The sequence below is a fragment of the Thalassophryne amazonica genome, chromosome 14 (assembly GCF_902500255.1).
Source record: "Thalassophryne amazonica chromosome 14, fThaAma1.1, whole genome shotgun sequence".
Taxonomy (NCBI): domain Eukaryota; kingdom Metazoa; phylum Chordata; class Actinopteri; order Batrachoidiformes; family Batrachoididae; genus Thalassophryne; species Thalassophryne amazonica.
This window is the reverse complement of record NC_047116.1, coordinates 20,361,129-20,387,428: the sequence shown is the minus strand read 5'-3', so window position 1 is coordinate 20,387,428 and position 26,300 is coordinate 20,361,129. Positions and strand designations below refer to the sequence as shown.

Sequence of the window (26,300 nt, the reverse complement as noted above, 5' to 3'; positions counted from 1 at the left end):
ACATTCATTGACTGTGCTGTGGTAGTGACCCACGCATTGATTTCCTAACCTGAGCGCTGGGCACAGACTGGCTGATTGTTCTGACATAATCATTGCAACCTGGTCTTCACATGAGAATGGGGACATTGGAGAAGAAAATAATGCAGAAAAAAATATCCAGATTTCACAAGGAAATACAGTGTGACTTTTAAAATGCTTACAGCTTCTGTTAAAGGTTTTGTTGTGTGACAAATACATTAACAATCAAATTAATCAAAAAAATGCTTAAGGTGCCTTAATACTTGCACAAATTTGATCCCCGCACTGGCACGTAATTTAGCGTGCCATTAAGTAAACTCATCGTAAACTGTTTAAATCATCAGTGAACTGTGCGCGGCTGCATGCCAGTGCTCAAAGAAGAATTTGACCTGTTGAAAATTTCTGGCACACATAAATTTCACTTGCGTGAACTAGCTGTGAACATTGCGCAACCTATTCACAAACAGTGCATGTCACTGCCTGTCAATGCTTATCCTTGTGCGCTGAGTTTCTGCAGTTTCCAATGAGTTTACTCATCGGCATGCAACATTCAGTGCCAGTGCCGGGATCAAATTCGTGCAAGTGTCAAGGTGTGTACCATCTAATGACATGCATTGGCACGACGAATTGCACGGCAGTGCCGGGATCAAATTTGTGTACGTGTCAAGGTGCATATCACCTAATGACATGCATTGGCGTGACAAATTGCGTGGCAGTGCTGGGATCAAATTTGTGTGTGTCAAGATGCGTACCATCTAATGACATGCACTGTTAGGACGAATTGCGTAGCAGTGTGGAGCCAAAATTCATGCATATGTCAAGGTGCGTACCATCTAATGACATGCACTGGCAGGACGAATTGCGCGGCAGTGCAAGGATCAAATTTGTGTAAGTGTCAAGGTGCGTACCATCTAATGACATGCATTGGCACGATGAATTGCGTGGCAGTGCAAGGATCAAATTTGTGTAAGTGTCAAGGTGCGTACCATCTAATGACATGCATTGGCATGACGAATTGCGTGGCAGTGCAAGGATCAAATTTGTGTAAGTGTCAAGGTGCGTACCATCTAATGACATGCACTGGCAGGACGAATTGCGCGGCAGTGCGGAGCCAAAATTTGTGCAAGTGTCAAGGTGCGTACCATCTAATGACATGCATTGGCATGACGAATTGCGTGGCAGTGCAAGGATCAAATTTGTGTAAGTGTCAAGGTGCGTACCATCTAATGACATGCACTGGCACATTGAATTGCGTGGCAGTGCAGGGATCAAATTTGTGTAAGTGTCAAGGTGTGTACCATCTAATGACATGCATAGGCATGACGAATTGCGTGGCAGTGCAAGGATCAAATTTGTGTAAGTGTCAAGGTGCGTACCATCTAATGACATGCACTGTTAGGACAAATTGCTCGGCAGTGTGGAGCCAAAATTCATGCATATGTCAAGGTGCGTACCATCTAATGACATGCACTGGCAGGACGAATTGCGCGGCAGTGCAAGGATCAAATTTGTGTAAGTGTCAAGGTGCGTACCATCTAATGACATGCATTGGCACGATGAATTGCGTGGCAGTGCAAGGATCAAATTTGTGTAAGTGTCAAGGTGCGTACCATCTAATGACATGCATTGGCATGACGAATTGCGTGGCAGTGCAAGGATCAAATTTGTGTAAATGTCAAGGTGCGTACCATCTAATGACATGCACTGGCAGGACGAATTGCGCGGCAGTGCGGAGCCAAAATTTGTGCGTCAAGGTGCGTACCATCTAATGACATGCATTGGCATGACGAATTGCGTGGCAGTGCAAGGATCAAATTTGTGTAAGTGTCAAGGTGCGTACCATCTAATGACATGCACTGGCATGATGAATTGCGTGCCAGTGCAGGGATCAAATTTGTGTAAGTGTCAAGAGTCGTACCATCTAATGACATGCACTGGCAGGACGAATTACGCGGCAGTGCGGAGCCAAAATTTGTGCAAGTGTCAAGGTTCCTTTACAGGTCATCAGTGTATTGTGTGGAGGTCTCACAGACTGTGAGGCCAGTCTACAAATGTTCCAAAAATGTCCATGTCCTGCCATTTCTATGTCAGGAGATGTCATCACTCGGCGCCACACGGTGGAGATGTCGGAGCAATACAGGGACCAACTAGCCAAGGCCATTTACGGGCGTCTGTTCAGCTACCTGGTTAACAGCATCAATGACTACCTGCAGGGACAAGATGACAGCATTGGGTAAAGCTGCGCCTCTGTGTGTGTGTGGGGGGGGGCGGTGCAGGATTTTCAGTGGAAACTGCCTGAAGAATGTCTTTGCTAAGAGTGTTGATAACCGTTATCATGAACAGCACCAGTGCGGTATGTCTGTCGTCAAAGTTGAGCAGGTCTTCGCTCAGAGCTGATACACTGATAATGTAACCAAACACATAGTTTGGAGTGAAATGGAAAGTTTTGGACATCAGGTCTAGACGTGGAGGACAAGCGTACACGTCAGGTGGAGGCCACGGGATCCTTGGTATTGTTGATTCTGTTGCAGTTTATTCTGCTCGTTGTGATTCAGGCCCCATCTCCTGGAATGTGTTTGTGTTTTTGTGTTCTGTGTTCACACTAATCACAGAATGTAATAAATGCACGAACCACACAACTCACACCGCATTGCCCCAGAGACATGTTTCTGCATGCTAACATGCTTCTTATTCAGATTGATCATGCCGCAATCATTTTCTTTCCTTCTGCTTGTATCTTTCAGGGATCCTGCTTTGGAAATTGGGATCTTGGACATCTTTGGGTTTGAAGCTTTTCAGAAGAACGGATTTGAGCAGGTGTGACAGTAATGATGTGCTACACTCTCTCAATAATCAGATTATTTTCCAGATAATTATTTTCCTATTATCCTATAAATGGAGTCCAACATATCTTTGGATGGCTGCGGAGTGATTTCATGATGTTCCCAAGTGACCTGACTGCTGGTAGAATGGCGACCTGTGTACTTAGCAAAAGGCATTGCGAGCATGCATTTATGCTCAAGAGAAAAATAACCTTTTTTCACAGTGAAAATGAGGAGTCTCACCTCCAATTTACAGAGAAAAAAGCTGTTTTTCTTTTATTTTGAGTTACGACTTGGATTTATTTATTCTATGTGAATCACAGAGCTAGCATAGGATTAATGGAGTCAGTCAGTGAGTCAGCAAAATTTCTCTAACTCCATGAAAACTGCTGCAGACAGACAGCCTTGTTGTTAATCGTAGGGTCAGTATGGCTAAAGTGAAATTCTGGCTCACTTTGATAAATCTTGCTTATGTACATGAGACTTTGGTTCCATCATTGTGGCGAACAGGGATCCGGGCTAAGTATCTGTGGCTGATCCGTAGCATGCTAACTGTGAAGCTTCACTTATTGGTTTTGATTCATATTACCAAAAATCAGTTCCGTCCAGTTTCACTGCACTCTTATCATCATTAATGTGTCTAATCTTGCTCTCTCTCTCTCTCTCTCTCTCTCTCTCTCTCTCTCTCTCTCTCTCTCTCTCTATATATATATATATATATATATATATATATATATATATATATATATATATATATATATATATACACTCAACAAAAATATAAACGCAACACTTTTGGTTTTGCTCCCATTTTGTATGAGATGAACTCAAAGATCTAAAACTTTTTCCACATACACAATATCACCATTTCCCTCAAATATTGTTCACAAACCAGTCTAAATCTGTGATAGTGAGCACTTCTCCTTTGCTGAGATAATCCATCCCACCTCACAGGTGTGCCATATCAAGATGCTGATTAGACACCATGATTAGTGCACAGGTGTTTTACATAATTATTGTATGGCCTTGCCTTACAATATAAAGCGCCTTGGGGCAACTGTTTGTTGTGATTTGGCGCTATATAAAAAATTGATTGATTGATTGATTGATTGATTGAATATCCAGCAACTTCGCACAGCCATTGAAGAGGAGTGGACCAACATTCCACAGGCCACAATTGACAACCTGATCAACTCTATGCGAAGGAGATGTGTTGCACTGCATGAGGCAAATGGTGGTCACACCAGATACTGACTGGTATCCCCCCCAATAAAACAAAACTGCACCTTTCAGAGTGGCCTTTTATTGTGGGCAGTCTAAGGCACACCTGTGCACTAATCATGGTGTTTAATCAGCATCTTGATATGGCACACCTGTGAGGTGGGATGGATTATCTCAGCAAAGGAGAAGTGCTCACTATCACTAAATTGATTTGATTTGATTTATCACACATTTAGACTGGTTTGTGAACAATATTTGAGGGAAATGGTGATATTGTGTATGTGGAAAAAGTTTTAGAACTTTGAGTTCATCTCATACAAAATGGGAGCAAAACCAAAAGTGTTGCATTTATATTTTTGTTGAGTGTATATATATGTGTATATATATATATATATATATATATATATATATATATATATATATATATATATATATATATATATGTATATATATATATATATATATATATATATATATATATATATATATATATATATATATATATATATAAGTAAAGAGCCAAGTGTCCTGAAACTTGTTGAAATGCTTGTTTTGTGTGGCCAGAAATGTAGGAAAGGGGTGAAAAGGGGTAAAGTCGGGAAATTTTAAAAGATTGTTGAGATAGGTTCGTTTGGGTCTTGTCTGTAACATAGAATCTAATGGAGTGGTCTTATCTGTTCTCTCTGAGTCAGCCACCTCCAGTCTTCTGTTGCTACCTAGAGAAAAGGTAAGGCATTACCTCATTTGGAGTAGAGATGATTCTGAGGAAGAGGAGACCCCATTATGACCAGCCTGCAACTCTAGTGGGAATCAGTGGGAGTCACGGCGAGCAGCGGCCTTTTTCGATGGCAACTTGGTCATGGGTTCAGTGTAAACGGGGTGTAATCACACAGTGGAGACCCTAGTTGAACGCATGCATGCAAACATATGCACACAAACACACACACACACACACACACATGCACACACACGCGACCTGATTGTATTTATTAGAATAGTCGGTTTCTGGAAATTGAAACAGTTAAAGATATAATTTTTAATGCTTCCAAGATCTCCGTAGTTGCTTTCTTCATCTCTCCAAGGAAATCATTGAGGAGCTTTTGGGGCTTTACCCTTCTAAAAAGTCCTGCATGTGCAGAAAGCTTGCACAGCACAAGCTGTCTGACAGACATGATGATCTGATGAGCCGAAACAGGCCGGTGATTTATTACTCCGCTGCATGACGTATACAAATGAAAGCATTTTCAAGAACCAAACAGAACAATGCGGTCCTCCGAAAGTATTTTTGATCAAACTATCACTTACAGGTGTGTGTCTGTGGGGGGAGGTGTCATCTTATAATCAGGACTGTCTTATATTCAGGCCAATATAGCACTTCAAAGAAAACTCCCCAGGCCGTCAAGAGATAAACACATGGATCAGGGTCTCAGCATCAGCCATAGACAGGATGGGACGAATCTTCACTATATTTCACAGGTGGAAAAAAGCAGTCCTTGTAATATTTCTAATGTGGAGGTCAAAGGACAATGTAGGATCAAAAATTACCCCAAGGTTCCTCACTTTGTCAGTGTGATGTATGACACATGAGCCTAGGCTGAACGTTAACTGGTCAAATTGATGCCGATGTCTCACTGGACCAAAAACCATCATTTCAGTCTTATCAGAGTTTAAAAGTGGGAAGTTTCAAGACATCCAACTTCTCACTGATGCAAGGCAATCTTGTAAAGATTTTATGTGAACGAGATTACCAGCAGTTATCGGCATGTATAACTGAGTATCATCAGCATAGCAGTGAAAGGTAATCGCAAAATGCCGCAATATGTGCCCAATGGGTGCTATATAAAGGGAGAAAAGCAGGGGGCCTAAGACGAACCCCTGTAGAACCCCAAATTTCATGTCACTAAGGTTAGAGGTAGTGTTACTGTACAAAACACAGTGAGAACAACTGGTCAAGTATGACATCAGCCATGCAAGGGCACTCCCAGTAATCCCAAAATGATTTTCCAGCCTTTCAAGTAGAATATGATGATCTACGGTATCAAATGCAGCACTGAGATCTAACAGCACCAGAACCGTAGTGGTGTCCGAATCCACTGTAAGCAGAAGATCATTCACCACTTTAGTGAGAGCCATCTCTGTGGAATGTTATTTTCTAAAAGCAGACTGCAGTGGCTCAAAGAGATTATTCTCAGTAAGATAGTCCACAAGCTGCCGTGACACCACTTTCTCCAGAATTTTAGAGCAAAATGATAGATTTGATATCAGCCGATAGTTTTTCAATACACTAGGGTCAAGATTAGGTTTCTTAAGTAATGGTTTAATTACTGCAGATTTGAAACATTTAGGAACAGATCTAGAAGTTAAAGACTTCTGGATCTGTTCATGTGGCCCACTCTTGGACCTGTGGCCCACTCTTGGGCCACAGGTCCTTAAACATTTTGTTGGTATAGGATCAAATAAACAGGTTGTGCTTTTTGTTGACATTATGAGTTTCGTCAACATGCCTAGTGAGATACTGTCAAATTCTGTAATTCTAGGTAAGACCTCAGTAATGGCGCCCACCTCAGTAGCAGGGTATTGTGGCTGGGTTAAGGCATGCTGGGATATGTTTAACCTAATGTCTTTTATTTTCTTCTCAAAGTAATCCAGGAAATCTTGTGCTGTAAAAGGAGGGCAAACTACAGGTGGCTGTCCATGAATAAGTGTTGCCACCGTGTCGAACAAGAACTTTGAGTTATGCTTGTTTTTGTTGATCAAATCAGAGTAATAGGTCCACTTTGTAGCCAATAATGCATCCTTATAGCGTAAGATAGCATCATGCCACGCAAGGTGGAATACTTATAATTTTTAACAACTCCATTTCCATTCCAGACCCCTTGCCTTATGCTTGAGGTCACGCAGGTAATCACTGAACCAAGGTGACTGTGTTTTGGGGGAGCACAGTTTTAACACAGGTGGCGCAATCATGTTGAGTGTAATTTGGAGCACTGAGTTTAAACTATCCACAAGTCTGTCTACTGAATGGGTATTTGCCAGATGTGAAGCTAAGACATCAGGCAGTCCAGCTTCAAGTTCAGTCTTAGTTGAGGAGTTGATGCATCGCCGTAGTGATAAATAAGGTTGGTGTTCCACTAAACATGGCAGCGAAACTGTAAACTTAATAAGTGAGTGATCAGAGACCACTGATGTAAGAGGCATGATGTCAATATTTGTGACAGCCATACCACATGTGAGAATCAGATCCAGGGTATTTCCACTAATGTGCGTCAAGTCCCGAATGCATTGCCGAAATCCTAAAGCATCCACAATTTCCATAAATGATTTGCAGAGTCATTAAAGTCACCAATGATCAGAATGTTATCTGCACTAGTTGACAAGTTAGAGATGAACGCACCAAATTTATCTAAGAATTCAGAATCCCAAATAAATATCCCAAATGAATATATTTGGGATAGACGTTCATGTCATAGCGCTCTTACAGGAGTTCAGAGGACAAAGACCATAGCTTACATTTTCTGTGTGAAATCCATTCTGAGCATTAAAAATCAACATTTGTTGTGCAATTATTCAACACCAAATCATCCAAAATATTTACAAAATTACTTCAGCTCATATCCCTCTTGCAGGAGGTCAGAGGGCACCAGCGATGATTTATTTTTACTGGGTCCAATCTGGAAGATTCTACTCACCATACCCAATTCAACAGTTCTTCAGAACAGATCTGTTGTCTTTTATATCTAATTCCCAGACCATGAAAAAGCCTCATTGATTGACTGTTTGTTTGATTGATTGATTGATTGATTGATTGATTGGTTGGTTGATTGATTGACTGACCAAAGTCCATCCCATCCAGTTTGATAATCCATCCATCCATTTTTATACCCGCTTACTCCAATTAAGTGTCCCAGGAGGGCTGGAGCCTATCCTAGCAGTTAAGTTTGATAAAGTGCTAAAAATAATAAATACTATCATCTTATAAATCTACAGATTCAGTGGACATATGTTGAGGAAAAAGCGATCAAACGTTGGTTTTATCTTTGGCGCACCAGTTCAGTAGATAAAGTAATGTTTTTTGCTTGCGTAATATACCGGTCTGCTACCTGCTGCACATGTCTGGGCTTGTCACAGGGAACAATCTTATCACATGCACAAAGGAAATTTGGAGTATGGTTAGTGTGTGAAATCCGGAATGCTAGCTAAGGGAGTGAACGTTCCACATCCACACTGTGGTAAAGCGTGTGCTTTAGGGAACAAACAGGGATAAAATATAAACTGTTTGAGGTGGTGTCGGCTTCACCCCTCCGTGCCCCTTGTTAGTATTTACACACTAAGGCCACACGGTCACTAAATCACAATCAACACTGCCAAAAAGAGAAGAGGAAGAGGAGGAGGACAATGTGGTCATGTTGGACAGTAGCTGTGGGGGCACTGCCGGTATCGCAGACCGAACGGTCCCCCCCAAATATTGGTCTGCCCTGCCTCCACTGCGTATGCATCATTTTGTAGCTCAGCAGCTCCTCGGAAACAGAGTCTCTACACCCAAAGTGATCAAATGGATTAATGGGATTATTAACCATCAGATGACAAGGTGAAACCTCTTAAATCATTCTAAAGTCAGTTTTTATCAGAAACAAGGCCACTTTAAGCAGAAAGGATGTGATACTGACGCTTTGAAATAATCAACGCGCAGTGAACGCGTCAGCTAGCAGCTTGTGTAGCTGCAGCGCTCTGATCGCGTATGTTATGATGAAATAACGCTGAATTTATGTGGAAATGATTGTTGCACAAACGCTTCAGATATCTGTCACTGTGATAGATGATGACTGGAGTGCAGTTTGAAGCAGAAACGAGGTGATAATCGGTAAACCGCGGCTAATGACGCATGCACAGTGAAAGCAGGACGGACCGTTGGGTCTGCGACACCGGGACACACAGACTCTTAGATTTTGACATGTTTGCACACTCGTAAACACACACAGGCTGCTTCACGTGCGCGGCGTGATCGTGGTCATTAGCGCCTGTTAATTAGAGCTCTGTTTGTTAGGGTTGTGTTGTACCTGCTCAGCGCTTTGTTAATGAGTTCAGTCAATCAGCCACCTACCGGGACGGAGCCTGTTAACGGACGAGATGTTGGTGAAGAAAAAGAAGAGACAGAGTGAAGAAAATGTTTGTCAAGCAGTGGGCTGGGGCCTAAAAGTGGGACATGCTCTTTAGTATCACCATATTTTAAAGGGTAACTTTCTCATCACTTAAAAGCTTTGTGATCCGTTTCCACATTGGATGCAGAGCTGTGAAACGAGATCTTGGTTCGATTCTCGTGTGTTTTTACACGCTTGATTCATTGCTGAAAAGCTCCAGATAGCCGTGCACATACGTCGGACTGACACAACAGTGGGGGTCAGACTCACTAAAGCAAACAATATGTCTTAAGTGATTCACCGCCAAGACTCTCCTCCTCATGTGGCTCTGGACATGGTCTGAGAGGAAGGAAAGGTTGTGATTAAAGCCGTCTTTGATTTCAACATGTTTGGCACGAATATGCGGAATATAAATGCAGAAGGAGACCTGGAACAGAGCAGAGGCTCACATGTGTACAGTCTTCTTCTTTTGGATCCTCCTGTTTTTGCACTGAATGACAGTGAAGACATTGCACTGAAGACAATCAGTGGACACGTTTTGCTCTGACTGTTGATTAGGAAAAATATTGTGGATTGCTTCGCACCATCCACTCTGCAGAGTTTAAGACATTGAATGTGTTGCTTTATTCTTCTTCCTTGGCTGCTCCCATTACAGCAGATCATCTGTCTAGTGTCTTCATCTTACCCTGTCCTCTGCTGTGGTTTTTCTGTCTCACAAACCACCTGCAAGTCCTGCATCACCACATCCCAGAACCTCCTCTTTGGCCTCCCTCTTCTCCTGCCTTTGTTCCTCCTCTGCACATCCAAACCATCTCAGTCTCACCTCTCTGTCTTTGTCTCCAAACCATCCTTACTTGCACATCTTATATTAGGAGAGCTATGACCCCAAAACACAATCAGGATGTTCCCAAAAAATAAAAACTGGCCTCAAGCCAGTTATCCAAGATGGTGTCCAAGATGGCCACCAAAATAGGGTTTTTCACTAAAACACCTTTGAACAACATATAAACAACTTAAATATCACAGAGATTCAATGGGAAGACCATTGCAGGTCACAGCAAACTCATTTGTGCCTAAACTAAATTCATTCATGGGTTTAAGATTCAACATGGCGTCCAAAATGGCCACCAATAGACCCTTATCATTGAATCTCTGTGATATTTAAATTGTTTAGATGTTGTTTAAAGGTGTTTTAGTGAAACCCCTATTTTGGCGGCCATCTTGGACACCATCTTGGTTAACTGGCTTGAGGCCAGTTTTTATTTTGGGAACAACCTGATTGTGTTTTGAGGTCATCTAAGGAACCTAAAAAAGTTGGTTTGGTTTAGTGCTGGGGGGGTGCAAAGGTAGTGGTCATAGCTCCCCTAGTATTATGTGTATCATGATGATCTGATACATCTCCTGTGACAATGAAACAATGAGTAATAGTTGCATTATTTATTGTTGCTTGTGCCATACACACAGGAAAATCATCTGATTACTTCCTTTGTACGGATGAGTTACAGGAACACACAGTGGAAGGTTCCAAGCCCTGCTTTTCTGTGTATGACACACAGGGGGGACCCCTGTGGAGAGTCCTCAGACCATCTGGGTCGTGTGTGTTGCATGAGTTATTGGTCCAATTGTTTCTCATTTTCTGTCACAGCTGTTTGAGTTCTGTTTGTGTTTTTGTACTTGTGCTGCTGTTCTGCGTCATGTGCAGTGAGGTGCGTGACACTAAAGGTGTGTGTGTGTGTGTTACAGCTGTGTGTAAACATCACCAACGAGCGGCTGAGGACGTACGTCTCGGAGGTGCTGTTTCAGCAGGAGGAAGCTGAGTGTCTGCAGGAGGGCATCGCCATAGAGACCCCGCGCTCCCATGGCAACCAGCCGGCACTTCTGGACTTCTTTCTCCAGGTACTGTTCAGTACTGATTCAGGTCCAGTCCAGTCCAGTTCAGGGAGACTGTGTCTTCTGATGTTAAAAAAAAAAAAAAAAAAAAAAAAACAGTGAAGCACAAAATCACAGCTTAGTTAAACTCATAAATTTATCTCCATCAAGTATGTTTAATTACTCTCGAACTATTGCACATTTTATTTTACTTGCACATTTTCTTTACCGTGTATTATTCAGCGTTTAGTGTATATTTACACGTGCCCATACAGAGAGAGTGCAACTCAAACCGATGTCAGATTCCTTGTATCCTGTGGATACTTGGTAAATAAAAGCTATTCTGACTGTGATTCTAATCAACCGATCAATTTTGGAGATTTAAATGTGGGTTTATATAAGAAGAGAATCCTGTTACATTTTTATGATCATCCAAATGTATTTCTTTTTTAAGATTCTGAACATGTTCTGAACCTCAGATCGGATTTCAACTTATTTATGCTGACAGCAGTACACAGGGTTTTTTTTCCTGCTGCTGTTGTTGTTCTTAAATTGTTGTTTCACAACTGCCAAACTTTCCAAATTGCCATATTCAGTGTTTGCATGTTCTCATCCTTGCAGAAATGAAGGACAAAACAAAACTTTTCTTCCCTTTGAGCCTTTTTTGCAGATCCACCCTAAAATTTCATATTTTCTATTTCATGTCAGAACCAGCTTTCTCCTGAATTTGGTGAAAATTAAGTCAGTAGTTGTTTGTGTGATGTATATAACAATCCAATATGCATAGGCGGAGCAGTGGGGTGGTCAGGCAGGGCCATGGCCACCTCACTGTAAATCCTGGCCACCCCAATCACAGCCGTCATTCCGCGTTGCACTGAGTGTGTGTTGCTGTAGTCTGTCTGCTTTACAATTAAAATGATGATTTTTTTTCCACCTTCCATCAACTCCATATACATGTTTTCAAAGAAAGATAAGTTTCGTGAGTGCACTCAAAAAAATGGCTCATTGGATGAACTCAATTCAATTATGTACAGGATTTCCATCTAATAAATATATGTAGCCACAACTCAAATAAAGCACATCTGTGCAATATAATGTAATTTAATTTAGTTTAGACTACATATATTTATTGCATGGGTGCACTTTATTTGAGTTGGGGATACATATATTTATTAGATGGAGTCCAATCCAATCAGTCAGTTTTTTGAGTGTATCTCTCAAACAAATGACTCATTGGATGAACTCCATTCAATTATGGACAAGATTTCCATCAAATAAATATATATAGCCCCAATTAAATTAAATTATCTTGCATGGATGCACTTTATTTGAGTTGGGGCTACATATATTTATTAGATGGAGTCCAATCCAATCAGTCAGTTTTTGAGTGTATCACTCAAACAAATGACTCATTGGATGAACTCCATTAAATTATGGACAGGCTTTCCATCAAATAAATATATATAGCCCCAACTAAATTAAATTAAATTATCTTGCATGGATGCACTTTATTTGAGTTGGGGCTACATATATTTATTAGATGGAGTCCAATCCAATGAGTCAGTTTTTTGAGTGTATCACTCAAACAAATGACTCATTGGATGAACTCCATTAAATTATGGACAGGCTTTCCATCAAATAAATATATGTAGCCCCAACTAAATTAAATTAAATCATCTTGCATGGATGCACTTTATTTCAGTTGGGGCCACATATATTTATTAGACAGAAATCGTTTTCTTGAGAAACTCTGTGGTGAGGATGAGTTGAGCCCGGTGCTGGTGGGTCTTCAGTTCTTATATTTTCTGACCTTAGATGCCTCAAGAATATTCCTAACTGTTGTTGAAGGTGTTTAATTACTCTGCTATGGCAGTCTAACAAAGGATAACATGTCAATTTGAGAATAAAGTGAAAGTTGCGCAGTGCTCGTACTCCATGGCTTGTGCTCTAGCAGCACCCCCCCCCCCCCAACATATATATACACACACAGAACAAAAATGGCAAATAATGCTTTGTACCAGCAGTGTTGAATGGGAAAAAAGACAAATACCCCAAAGGCTACCCTCGAAACTGGATCTGTATGTGAATGTGACAGATTTATTTGGTATGGCAGTATGTTTGGTATGGCCAACTTTCTGTCTTCCCATCCAGAAGCCTCAGGGTCTGCTGAGTGTAGTAGACGAGGAGAGCCAGAGCCTGCGATCAGCAGAACATACACTGTACAAGCGGCTGTCAGCACAGCTCGAGTCCAACCCAACTCCTGGCATCTCTCTCACCACCAAGGATGGAAATGGGAACCCTCCACCCAAAGACCAGGGTCCAGCATTTACTGTCAGCCACTACGCTGGACAGGTATGTTGATTCTGCAGAAGTGTATTATATTGAGTTGGCCTTGTTTGTCTGTTTGTTTCATTACCAAAACCTAGGTCTGGTGGTCATCTAGACCACCACTGCTTGTTTTTAGTAGCAAAGTTGAGTCTGCATACATAAACAGTAGGTGGGGTTTGCAGATGTTCAACATGAAACCCTAACAAGCATTTAACCATTAAAGGTAGAAAAAGAAGAAGCAAGTAAGTCCTATGCAGGCCCTGTGACCTATTGGGGCCAGAGTTCAAAAAAGGATGCTAGCACAACATTCTAACCATAGGACTGAGGAAAAAAATGTGTCTTTAATCTGTTCTTAAAAGTCTTCACAGAATCTGAACGTCTTATTGAGGCCGGGAGACCATTTGTTGGGGAAAGTGTAGTGACACGGACCCACAACAGGGGGCGCAAATGAACGGTCAATAGATGAGCCAAAAGGTAACAATTTAATGTTGTGAATGTGCACAACGATGATACAGACAATCACAGAATCTGACAGCAGTCAATACACCAAGGTGACGTGTGGGCAGGCTCGAGGATAGAAGACGCCTGTCCTGATAAGAGCCGGAACCACACGATTTCCACCGCCACAGAACCCGGAGAATATTGGAGCCGCCAAGTCCCGAATTCCCAGGTGATCACCGTCCCCGACTGTCGGATCTGGTACTGCTGGCGAGGAGCACAAACAGTGAGATGTGTGTGTGTGCACACCCAGTAACAAAAACAGTCAGAAGGTGGAAAGTCACCTCCACCTCTAATCACACACACGTACAGCTCCTGTCAACCACTTATCTGGTTGGGGTGTGAAGCAAAGCCGTCACTGATCACACCAAACGCCAATCCCACAGATAAGGAAACACTTACAGGAAAACGGCTGCAAAGAAGTTCAGACTGTTAGTCAGTGTTTTCAGTTAAGCAGAGAATTACCTTCACAGGTAGATGATATCTCGGCAGCGAGGTGGAGATGACATCCGGCTTTTATGGAGTGATGAAATGATGGGTGACAGCTGTCATGAGTTGATGTGTGACAGCTGTCACTCCCGGTTGTGTCCGTGGCGGCAGCGCCCTCTCGTGCCTGAAGCCCGCACTTCAGGCAGGGCGCCCTCTGGTGGTGGGCCAGCAGTACCTCCTCTTCTGGTGGCCCACACAACAGGACCCCCCCCTCAATGGGCGCCAGGAGGCGCCCGACCAGGTTTGTCCGGGTGACGTCGGTAGAAGTCGGCCAGGAGGTCCGGGTCCAGGATGAAGCTCCTCTTCACCCAGGAGCGTTCTTCAGGTCCATACCCCTCCCAGTCCACCAGATACTGAAACCCCCGCCCCTTCCGACGGACGTCCAGGAGCCTGCGAACCGTCCATGCAGGCTCCCCATCGATGATCCGGGCAGGAGGCAGCGCCGGTCCGGGAGCACAGAGGGGTGAGGTGTGGTGTGGCTTGATCCGGGAAACATGAAAAACCGGGTGGACCCGCAGTGAAGCTGGGAGTTGGAGCTTCACTGCGGCCGGACTGAGGACTTTGAGGATCTTGAATGGACCAATATACGTGTCCTTGAGTTTGGGTGAGTCCACTTGGAGGGGGATGTCCTTCGTTGAAAGCCACACCTCCTGCCCGGGCTGGTAAGCAGGGGCCGGGGAACGCCGGCGGTCTGCATGGGCCTTAGCCCTCGTCCGGGCCTTCAACAAGGCAGAACGGACGGTGCGCCACACCCGACGGCATCTTCGCAGGTGGGCCTGGACCGAGGGCACACCGACCTCTCCCTCCACCATGGGGAACAATGACACCCCAGACACACCTCAAATGGGGAGAGGCTGGTGGCAGAGGACACCTCGCTGTTATGGGCGTACTCGATCCAGGCCAGATGGTGACTCCAGGCCGACGGGTGCGCGGATGTAACACAGCGGAGGGCCTGTTCAAGTTCTTGGTTGGCCCGCTCTGCCTGTCCATTCGTCTGAGGGTGATACCCGGATGAGAGGCTCACGTTGGCCCCCAGTTCTCTGCAGAAACTCCTCCAAACCTGTGAGGAGAACTGAGGACCATGGTCCGAGACAATGTCAGTTGGTATCCCATGCAGACGTACGACATGGTGGACCAGGAGGTCTGCTGTCTCCTGGGCCGTAGGGCGCTTCGGGAGGGCCACGAAGTGGGCCGCCTTGGAGAAATGGTCCACTATCGTGAAGATGGTCGTCATGCCCTGGGACGGCGGGAGGCCCGTGACAAAGTCCAGGCCAATGTGAGACCAGGGGCGACGAGGCACCGGAAGCGGTTGCAGAAGTCTTTGTGTCTTGGAGTGGTCTGCCTTGCCCCTGGCACAGGTGGTGCAGGCCTGGACGTACTCCCAGATGTTGGCCTCCATGGACGCCCACCAGAAGCGCTGCTGGACAACTGCCACGGTCCTACGCACCCCTGGATGACAGGAGAGCTTGGACCCGTGACAGAAGTCCAAGACTGCAGCGCTGGCCTCTGGTAGGATGTATAAACGGTTCTTTGGTCCAGTTCCGGGGTCCGGGCTCCGTGCCAGGGCCTCCCGGACGGTCTTCTCCACGTCCCAGGTGAGGGTGGCCACGATAATGGACTCCGGAATGATGGGCTCCGGTGGATCCGAGAGCTCAGTCTTGACCTCATCTTCATGCACCCGGGACAAGGCATCCGATCTCTGGTTCTTGGTCCCGGGACGGTAGGTGATTCGGAAGTCAAAATGCCCGAAGAACAGTGACTAGCGGGCTTGCCTGGGGTTCAGCCGCTTGGCGGTCCTGATATACTCCAGGTTCCGATGGTCAGTGAAAACCGTGAACGGCACAGACGCTCCCTCCAACAGGTGTCTCCACTCCTCAAGAGCCTCTTTCACCGCAAGGAGTTCTCGATTGCCGACGTCATAGTTCCGTTCAGCTGGGGTCAAACTGCGAGAAAAGTAGGCACACGGGTGAAGAACCTTATCGGTCTCTCCGCTCTGGGATAGCACGGCTCCTATCCCTGAGTCCGAGGCGTCCACTTCAACCACGAACTGGCGGCTAGGGTCGGGCTGCACCAGAACTGGTGCAGACGAGAACCGGCGTTTCAACTCCTTGAACGCGGCTTCGCACCGATCCGACCAGGTGAAGGGGACTTTTGGAGAAGTCAGGGCTGTCAGGGGGCTAACTACCTGACTCTAGCCCTTAATGAACCTCCTGTAGAAATTTGCGAAGCCGAGGAACTGTTGCAGCTTCCTACAGCTTGTTGGTTGGGGCCAATCTCTCACCGCCGCAACCTTGGCCGGATCAGGGGCGACGGAGTTGGAGGAGATGATGAACCCCAGGAAGGACAAAGAGGTGCGGTGAAACTCACGCTTCTCACCCTTCACAAACAGCCAGTTCTCCAACAACCGCTGCAGGACCTGACGTACATGCTGGACATGAGTCTCAGGGTCCGGGGAAAAGATGAGTATGTCATCCAGATATACGAAGACGAATCGGTGCAGGAAGTCCCGCAAGACGTCATTAACCAAAGCTTGGAACGTTGCAGGGGTGTTAGTGAGGCCGAACGGCATGACCAGGTACTCAAAATGACCTAATGGGGTGTTGAATGCCGTCTTCCATCCGTCTCCCTTCTGGATCCGAACCAGGTGGTACGCATTCCTGAGGTCCAGTTTGGTGAAAATTTGGGCTCCATGCAGGGGCGTGAACACTGAATCCAACAGGGGTAAAGGGTATCGATTACGAACCGTTATGTCGTTCAGCCCCCTGTAATCAATGCATGGACGGAGTCCGCCATCTTTCTTGCCCACAAAAAAGAAACCTGCACCCATCGGGGAGGTGGAATTCCGGATCAACCCGGCAGCTAATGAGTCCCGGATGTAGGTCTCCATTGATTCGCCCTCGGGACGTGAGAGATTGTACAGCCTGCTGGACGGGAACTCAACGCCCGGGACCAAATCAATGGCACACTTGTACGGACGGTGCGGGGGAAGGGTGAGCGCCAGATCCTTGCTGAAGACATCAGCAAGATCGTGGTACTCAACCGGCACCGCCGTCAGATTGGGAGTGACTTTAACCTCATTAGCGTTTACCCCGGGAGGAACCGAGGATCCTAAACAATTCCGGTGGCAGGTTTCGCTCCACTGAGCCACAACCCCAGATGGCCAATCAATCCGGGGGGATTGTGTTTAATCATCCATGGGAAACCCAAAATCACGCGGGAGGTAGAAGGAGTTACAAAAAACTCAATCTCCTCCCGGTGATTCACAGACACTACCAGGGTTACAGGTAGTGTCTTGTGTGTGATAAAAGGGAGAGGAGTGCCATCTAATGCGCGCACCTTCACTGGCGAAGAAAGCGCCACCAGAGGGAGCCCTACCTCCCTTGCCCATCTGCTATCCAGCAGATTCCCTTCTGACCCCGTGTCCACCAGTGCTGGGGCTTGAAGGGTTAAATCCCCACTCAGGATTGTAACTAGGAGTCGTGTTGAAAGATGTGTATGACCCATGTGAATGTTTTGACCCCCCCTCAGCCCAGTCTCTAAGGGCGGGCGTTTGTGTTTTGACCGTTTGGGGCAGACTCTCTGCTGATGCTCACTCGAGCCGCAGACAAAGCACTCCCCGCGGATCAGCCTCCTCTGTCTGAATGTGGCCTTGCTCGTGTCCCTAGCATCGTCAGCAGGGGGAGCTGTAGCCACACGGAGCGCTGTGGCTGTGGAGCGTGGGGAAGACGGCTCTCTTTCGGACCCGGGAGGAAGAGGGACGGCTTGTGCCTGACCACGCCCTTCGCCTCGCTCCCGTCGGCGTTCTTCTAACCGATTGTCCAATCGTATAACCAAATCGATAAGCTCAGCCAAATCCCGCGGTTCCTCCTTAGCCACCAGGTGCTCCTTCAGGACCGACGACAGTCCGTTTATGAAGGCGGCGCGGAGCGCAGTGATATTCCAGCCGGATCTCGCAGCCGTGATGCGGAAGTCGACTGCATATTCGGCTGCGCTCCGGCGCCCCTGTCTCATTAACATCAGCACGGTAGACTCGGTTTCGCCTCTGTTGGGGTGATCAAAAACAGTTCTGAGCTCCCTCACAAACCCAGTATAAGAGGCAAGGAGCCGTGAACCTTGTTCCCAAAGCGCTGTAGCCCAAGCGCGTGCCTTACCTCGAAGCAAATTAATCACGTAAGCCACCTTACTGGCGTCAGACACGTACATCACGGGACGCTGTGCAAAGACGAGCGAACACTGCATAAGAAAGTCCGCGCATGTCTCCACACAACCTCCGTACGGCTCTGGGGGGCTTATGTATGCTTCAGGGGATGGTGGGGGGGGTCGTTGAATGACCAGTGGAATTTCTGTATTCGGCACCGGGTCGGCAGGAGGAGGAGCTGCAGCAGCGCCCTGAGCGCGCGCTTCCACCTGCGCGGTGAGAGCCTCCATCCTGCGATTAAGGATGATGTTTTGCTCGGTCATCAGGTCCATCCGAGCGGTAAAGGCGGTGAGGATGTGCTGCAACTCACCAATCACGCCTCCAGCCGACGCCTGTGCACCCTGCTCTTCCATTGGCTGTCCAACAGATGGTTGACACCCCTCTTGATCCATGACGTTGGCCGAGATATCCTGTTGGGGAAAGTGTAGTGACACAGACCCACAACAGGGGGCGCAAATGAACGGTCAATAGATGAGCCAAAAGGTAACAATTTAATGTTGTGAATGTGCACAACGATGATACAGACAATCACAGAATCTGACAGCAGTCAATACACCAAGGTGACGTGTGGGCAGGCTCGAGGATAGAAGACGTCTGTCCTGATAAGAGCCGGAACCACACGATTTCCACCGCCACAGAACCCGGAGAATACTGGAGCCGCCAAGTCCCGAATTCCCAGGTGATCACCGTCCCCGACTGTCGGATCTGGTACTGCTGGCGAGGAGCACAAACAGTGAGATGTGGGTGTGTGCACACCCAGTAACAAAAACAGTCAGAAGGTGGAAAGTCACCTCCACCTCTAATCACACACACGTGCAGCTCCTGTCAACAACTTATCTGGTTGGGGTGTGAAGTGAAGCCGTCGTTGATCACACCAAACGCCAATCCCACAGATAAGGAAACACTTACAGGAAAACGGCTGCAAAGAAGTTCAGACTGTTAGTCAGTGTTTTCAGTTAAGCAGAGAATTACCTTCACAGGTAGATGATATCTCGGCAGCGAGGTGGAGATGACATCCGGCTTTTATGAGTGATGAAATGATGGGTGACAGCTGTCATGAGTTGATGTGTGACAGCTGTCACTCCCGGTTGTGTCTGTGGCGGCAGCGCCCTCTCATGCCTGAAGCCCGCACTTCAGGCAGAGCGCCCTCTGGTGGTGGGCCAGCAGTACCTCCTCTTCTGGCGGCCCACACAACACCATTCCACAAGACAGGGGCACGGTATGAGAAGGCTCTCTGTCCTGCAGACTTTTTCTTCACCCTTGGAACACAGAGCAGTCCTGTATCCTGCCGGTACATAGGGTTTAAATAAATCAGCTGAGTGGGTACCCATTTACCTCTGCATGGACTAAGACACATTAATAACCCAACTCATTATCCCACTGAGACACCTGCTTTGCATATCAGTGCTGAAATAAAGGTACACTGAGAAAAGCAATATTGTGCAACATGAACCATTTAAACTTAGAATTCAGTATAAATCAGTAAATTGTTCTGCAAACAAGCGCTGCATGACAGTCATTTGTCTTCTGTATTAATAAAGATATGGATAGTCCAAAATTAGTCAGCCTTATCTATCTTGTTTCCATTTATGTGATTTAAAAATATTTTGTGCTGGTGGAAAGAACACAATATGTGACTTTGTGAGCTGTAGAACACCATCCATATCAGCAAAACACACGGGCGTGTTATTGCCTTTGGGAAATGTTGAGAAGACACTGTACTTGTTATGTGTTGGTTCTCAGTGTTCTCAGTGAGGCTGTTAACTGTAATAACCCCTCACCCTCACACCCATCCCCATCCCCACACACACACACACACACACACACACAGACATACGTTTGTATAAAATAAATAAAATTGTGTGGTTGACATGGTGGATTTGTGGTTAGCTCTGTTGCCCCACAGCAAGAACGTTGTGGGATCATTTCCCACTTGGACTTATCTGTGTGGAATTTGCATGTTCTATTCCTGTTCACGTGGGTTCCTTCTGGGTGTTTTGGCTTCCTCCCACTTCCAAAGACATACAAGTTAGGCGAATTGGGAACTTTAAATTGATCATGAGTGCAAGTGTCAATGTGTCCGTCTATATGTGGTCCTGTGATGGACTGGTGTCCTGTCCAGGATTTGAACAGCTTCTCACCCTGTGACTACTGAGATGAGCACCAGCCCCCATGGCCCTTGAATGGAGTAAGTGTGTACAGATATTAATGCTCTACAAGTCAGACGTTTGCACACTTAATTCACCCAAATGATTCTCACATTTAATCCAAATCAGGTTGGAAATCAAATTCTTTGACCTTTGCAAAAAAAATGTTTTTTTAAATTCAGTTTGAGGGTCAACCTTCACTGACACCCCAACTTTCATAGACGTCAGCCAAAGGACCTGAGATGAGCAGGGCCACAAACAGAGAGGCAGATATGACCTCGCTTGGCCCCAATGATTGACATTCCAGAACCCAACTCCACATATGTGCCAAGTTTGGTACAAATTGGAGTAAAAATCCAAAAATTTTAACTTTGACCTTGATAACCTTATCCTAACCTAACCTGCTGACCTTTGGCAAATTTGTCTTAACTCTGGGTAATTCCAGAACTCACCTACATATGTGTTCCAAATTGGAGTGAAAATCAAAATTTTTGAAGTTTGACCCCAGTGACCTTGACTTTCATTCACATACCAAGTTTAGTGGAACTCGTCCGTGGGGACCTGAGTGGAAGTCGATGGACAAACAGACAAACAAACTCTAAAATTCTACTTTTTTTCTCAGTTTGTTGTATCACCCTAATTGCAATGAACTGAAATTAGAAAGTACAGAAACTACATCAAACTACCTAAATTTCAGTTTGTAATTTCCAAAGACACGCATTGCAATGTTGGTGGTAATAACATACCTTGAGAGTCAAAGGGACACACACACACACACCGCCTGCACTTCCACCACAACATCGGTCAAGGTCAATTTATTCCTAAATATTCTGTGTGCTGTTTTTCTCCGGCAGATTTCTTATGACCTCACGGGATCCCTGATCAGAAACAAAGACTCTCTCCCTCAGAATCTCTTGTTTACGCTGAAGTGTAAGTACCCGATGAATATTTGAGCACGTTGACCTTCTCCATCACAAAGATGTCCTCCAGTCAAAAATAACAGCGCACAAAACCACACTTTGTGTCCGTGTGGTTGTGTTTGTGTGTTTTATCCCATAAGCAGCAGACAGCACCGGCAGTGTGTATATTGTCTATAGAAGGTGCCAGATGTCGGGTGTTGTGGTTAGCGGGACACAGGCAGCCACTGTGTGAGCGCCAGGCTCGCTTTGCTTCCAGCAGCCTAATTGCTGTAATTTCCATGATGAAGCTAATCTTCTAAAGGCGAGCCCTTCACTCACACTTGGCAGTTGTCCTTCTGTCTGACGACTCGATGTCTCGCCGCCTTTCATCCGCACACTGATGCGTATAAATTTCTCCTCCTCGACTGTCCCTCTGCGTTCTCATGTTTTAAGGCTGGTAGGAAGGCCGGGGGGGGCTCTGAGGCCGGAGTCGAGAGCTGGCAAAGATCGATTTGAAATGAAAAGACAATTGCTGTTCGAGGTATGAGTAATTACGCCCCGAAATGAGTCCAGCTCTCTGGTTTTGCTTATGCTTTCTTTCCTCTCTGGTCTTCTGAGATGAGATGCCCACATTCGCGCACACACACGTGTTGTTTGGCCTTCTGAATGCGCTCGTTGTTACGGATGATTGTTTACATGGAACTGAACTTTTTGCCTCCTCCCTGGTGAAGAGTCTTCCCTTTCTTGTTTTCTTCCTCTCCATTCTTACTTACCTTTTTTTTCTTTCTGATGCTTCATCCTTTCCTTTCCCTCATCCACCCCCTTATTTCCACCAATCCTCTTGCTCCTTTTCACCGTTCTTCCCCCCTTTTTGTTTATGTGCTTTGTGCCCTGCAGCCAGTGAGAGTGTGTTACTGCAGCAGCTCTTCCAGTCCAAGCTGACTCAGACTGGTTCTCTGGTGCCAGCAGCCCAGGGTCGTGTAGGGCTGAGGGGGCCCAAAGCTGCCTTGTTGCTCCGCAGGATGTCTTTGGCCTCCCCGAGTAATGCCGCCATTGTCCTCCAACAGCCGCGGAGGTACCCTGACCTTAGCAAGGTACAGTACCGTATTTGCAGTGTCAAGAGTGCAGTACCTCCCATAAACTATCCTTCAAACCTCCTGCTCAGTATCAGTGACTCCAAATGGGTTTCTAGGCTTCATAAGTAGATGTCTCCCTGCTGAGCACGACACATTTTTCTTGTCCAGTGCAGGTGTAACAAACCGGATTAATCCCTACCAAAACATACTCCAGGGTATAACCCAGGTCAGCTTTACACCCAAGGGTATATTTTGGACTCAGAAACAGAAGTTGAGCTACCAATAAGTAGACCTGGTTTGAAGTTCTGGCCACGTTACCCGTCTGTGTCCTTAGATAAGACACCTCAGTCCACCCAGTCATAAACGGGTATTGGCTTTTGCTGAGGAAGTAGCCCCTGATGGACTGACCTCCTGTCCATGTGGACTCATACACTTCCTTGGGGCAGGTGTAGCATTTCAGCAGAAACAGGAATAGCATACCCTAATTAATACCGTGAGGTATAGCCCTGAATACACCCAGTGTATCAAACACACAAGCTTACTTTATCCCTAGGTATAGTCTGGGCAAAGTGTACACCTATCTTGGGTTGTTACCTATTTTTTTCTAGAGGAGCACAAAAGGAAGACATCAAGCCATCAACTGTTTCACAACAAATGCTTCGTAATGTTCAAAGCTATATTCAGGACAGGGCTTGTGTATACACTAGCAAGCACGTTGCACAATTCAGTTTATTTGTATGGCACCAAATCACAGCATAAGTCGACCCAAGATGTGACATTCAAGTTCGGTTTAAACACACCATGATGAAGCACAGTAGCAACAGGGGTAAGAAAAACTCCTTCAGGTAATTTTTTATTTGTTTGTTTGTTTGTTTGTTTGTTTTATGCTTTTAGGAAGAAACCTCAAGCAGACTAGATTCAATGGGGTGACCATCACCTTTGGTTGTACTAGCAAATAGGGATAGCACGGATACTACATTTTCATGTCTAATACTATATTGATACTGGAACTTTCCGTATCTGTTGGCACCGATACCAGTTGATACCCTTTTTCCTCTCTGAAAACAAGTGCTGAGCATGTTACTTTTAAAAAATAATTAGTTATAGTTACTAGTTACTTCTTAAATGTAACGGAATTAGTAACTGAAAAAATAGTGCTGTGTGTAACGCCATTCATTTTAATGGCGTTATTCCCATCAGTGCTGAAAACAACTAATTTGTACCGCTAACCGAGTCATCGAACAAAACATCAAGTCAAACTGTGGAACATCATACATACATAGTCCACAACATGACCCCGATGTATAATACCAGACTCTGACTGGTTAGAGAGACCAATATGACCCAAGATATTGAATTGGCGCACTCTTTGGCGCAAATAAAATGCGTCAAACATGCAGTGACAGAAATGTTGCAGGTTCACAACTATATCCATGTTGAGTCCATGTATCACAACAACCAATTTCTGAAAAAGGCAACCAGGAAGGGAAGAGCAGATCATTGATTGTGTTGATGCCAGATCAATCACTAAAATTGGACGCCCCGTTTGTCGTATGTCTGGTCAGGAAGTCCAGCTCTGTCCTGGGCTGTCCTCTGGACTCTCTGGAGGAGGTGGCTGAGAGGAGGGTGTTAGCCAAGTTCAAATCCATCATGGACAACTCCTCTCACCCCCTACACCGGACTGTAGTGGAGCTGAGCAACTCCTTCAGGCACCCTGAGTGCAAGAAGGAACGATACCGCAGGTCGTTCCTCCCTGCTGCTGTCAGACTGTACAATAACACTGTGAAATAACAACATGCAATAATATGTCCACAAATCATGTGCAATAACAACTCGTTTACAAATCCCAGCACTAATGTCACCTTATCACATCTAAATTATACTTCACATATTGCAAATAAGATGCTCCTATTTTTTTAAATTTCAATCATGTTTATATATGCATATGTACTTATATATATATATATATATATATATATATATATATATATATATATATATATATATATATATATATATATATATATATTCTATTTCTACCTCATTTTCTTATTTTATTGTATTGCTACAAGTATTATTATTATTGCTTATCCTTGCACACGCTGTTTGATGCACATTTTCCTCTACTCACACCCATTTTGTGTGTTATTTTAAGAGCTGACGTAACATGTGAATTTCTCCACTGTGAGATCAATAAAGTCTTATCTTATCTTATGTCCAACCCCCCACCACCACCTGCCCTGATGTCCCACAAGTAAATTCTGGATTTCAAATCGCTTGCTCATCTACAATACCTGCCCCAAAATCTTTTTGAAGTGTTGGCGGATCTGCATTTGGCCAAATGATTTAAAACAAATATTGCTCAGATGCACAGTGTCAAACTATCTTTTCAACCCCATTCTAACACTCAGACAAAAGCTGAAACTGTCAGAAGCTTTTTCTTCCAAATAAACAGCTGCCTGCTGTTCATATCAATGGAAAAAAGAGTGTATATTGGAAAAAAAAAAGGCAGTCTAATTTGAGCTACTTCCCACCATCGTACTATATATAAACCTCTGGGAATTGTCTTTGTTTGTGCAGCCATGCCAACAGATAGAAAAACACTTGCACAGCCACAGTGTAGCGTGATTACACATTTTTATCCCGACATTTGATCGTATAATCTTGTGAAGAAGCCATTCGGCAACATTCTGTATACACCAAGCGTTCCTCGTCAGTCATTCCAACCTCATCCTGTCTCCTTCTCTACCTGCATTGTGTTTCGGCGAGCACAGAGTACTGGGGCACATATGCGTTTGGGATGGCTTGTTGTTTGCGTAACCTCATCAGGACTCCTGCTTACAGTCTGTGGTTCATTAGCAACCTCGTTCTGACGCTCGCACAAGGCCCCGTTCACCTCACTCGACCTGTCCTACCGGCAATAATTTATAACGAGATAATACTGCAGCAGTACTACGTTGGGTATTGCATAAGTCAATAAGTGTTGTGTGCAGAGTGGAGGCTGTACAGCGTACGAAACACATTAATTGGTACTGACAGTGAAGGAGTTCAATGGGACGGTTCGCTGCATCAAACACCAAAGCTTTTTAAGTTATGTATCGTGAGCTCTGCTTAAAGCTGTACGTTTGACGTTAATCTATATTCCATTCTCAGATGATGAAGAAGAAGGGAGCAAGCTCCTTCCTCCAGCGTCTGGAGCGATGTGGTCCAATCACGGTGGGCGTTCAGCTGCGGGTAAGAACCACTTCCTTCCACTCTGATGGAGCTCGCACGATGTTTCAGAAGCAGCTCTGAACTTGCGATTCTGTTTCAACTAACTGCTTCCTTTATGCTGTAATGTCGTTTGCTTTTGACTGAAGCCGACTCAAAACATTTACCATATTTTCCAGCCTACAAGTCGCACGTATAAGTGTACCTACTAAAAAAAAATTAAACATGGCTCTTCAGACGTAAAATCCATATATAATCCAGTGTGGGCACAGCTAACCAAAAAATTAGGGTTTGATAACCATTAATCCGATAACTGAAAAGTAACTTTTATGACGCTAAACCAATAAACTGCTAAATTTATCGTTATTACAGATAACCGATACCTGA

General features: G+C 45.1%; 1 protein-coding gene across 4 annotated transcripts in view; it reads left to right on the top strand.

Moving 5' to 3' along the window:
- Positions 1-26,300, top strand: part of myo16 (myosin XVI) — a 236,115-nt gene that overhangs the window by 144,088 nt on the left and 65,727 nt on the right. For all 4 annotated transcript variants that reach the window (XR_004564741.1, XM_034185981.1, XM_034185980.1 and 1 more), the window contains exons 20-26: positions 2,110-2,251; positions 2,763-2,835; positions 10,943-11,095; positions 13,220-13,420; positions 21,583-21,658; positions 22,525-22,721; positions 25,857-25,937. Coding sequence is in view for 3 of the 4 variants with exons in the window: in XM_034185981.1 (XP_034041872.1) it covers positions 2,110-2,251; positions 2,763-2,835; positions 10,943-11,095; positions 13,220-13,420; positions 21,583-21,658; positions 22,525-22,721; positions 25,857-25,937 (923 nt within the window). In the remaining variant the exon portion in view is untranslated. The remainder of the gene's footprint in view (positions 1-2,109; positions 2,252-2,762; positions 2,836-10,942; positions 11,096-13,219; positions 13,421-21,582; positions 21,659-22,524; positions 22,722-25,856; positions 25,938-26,300) is intronic.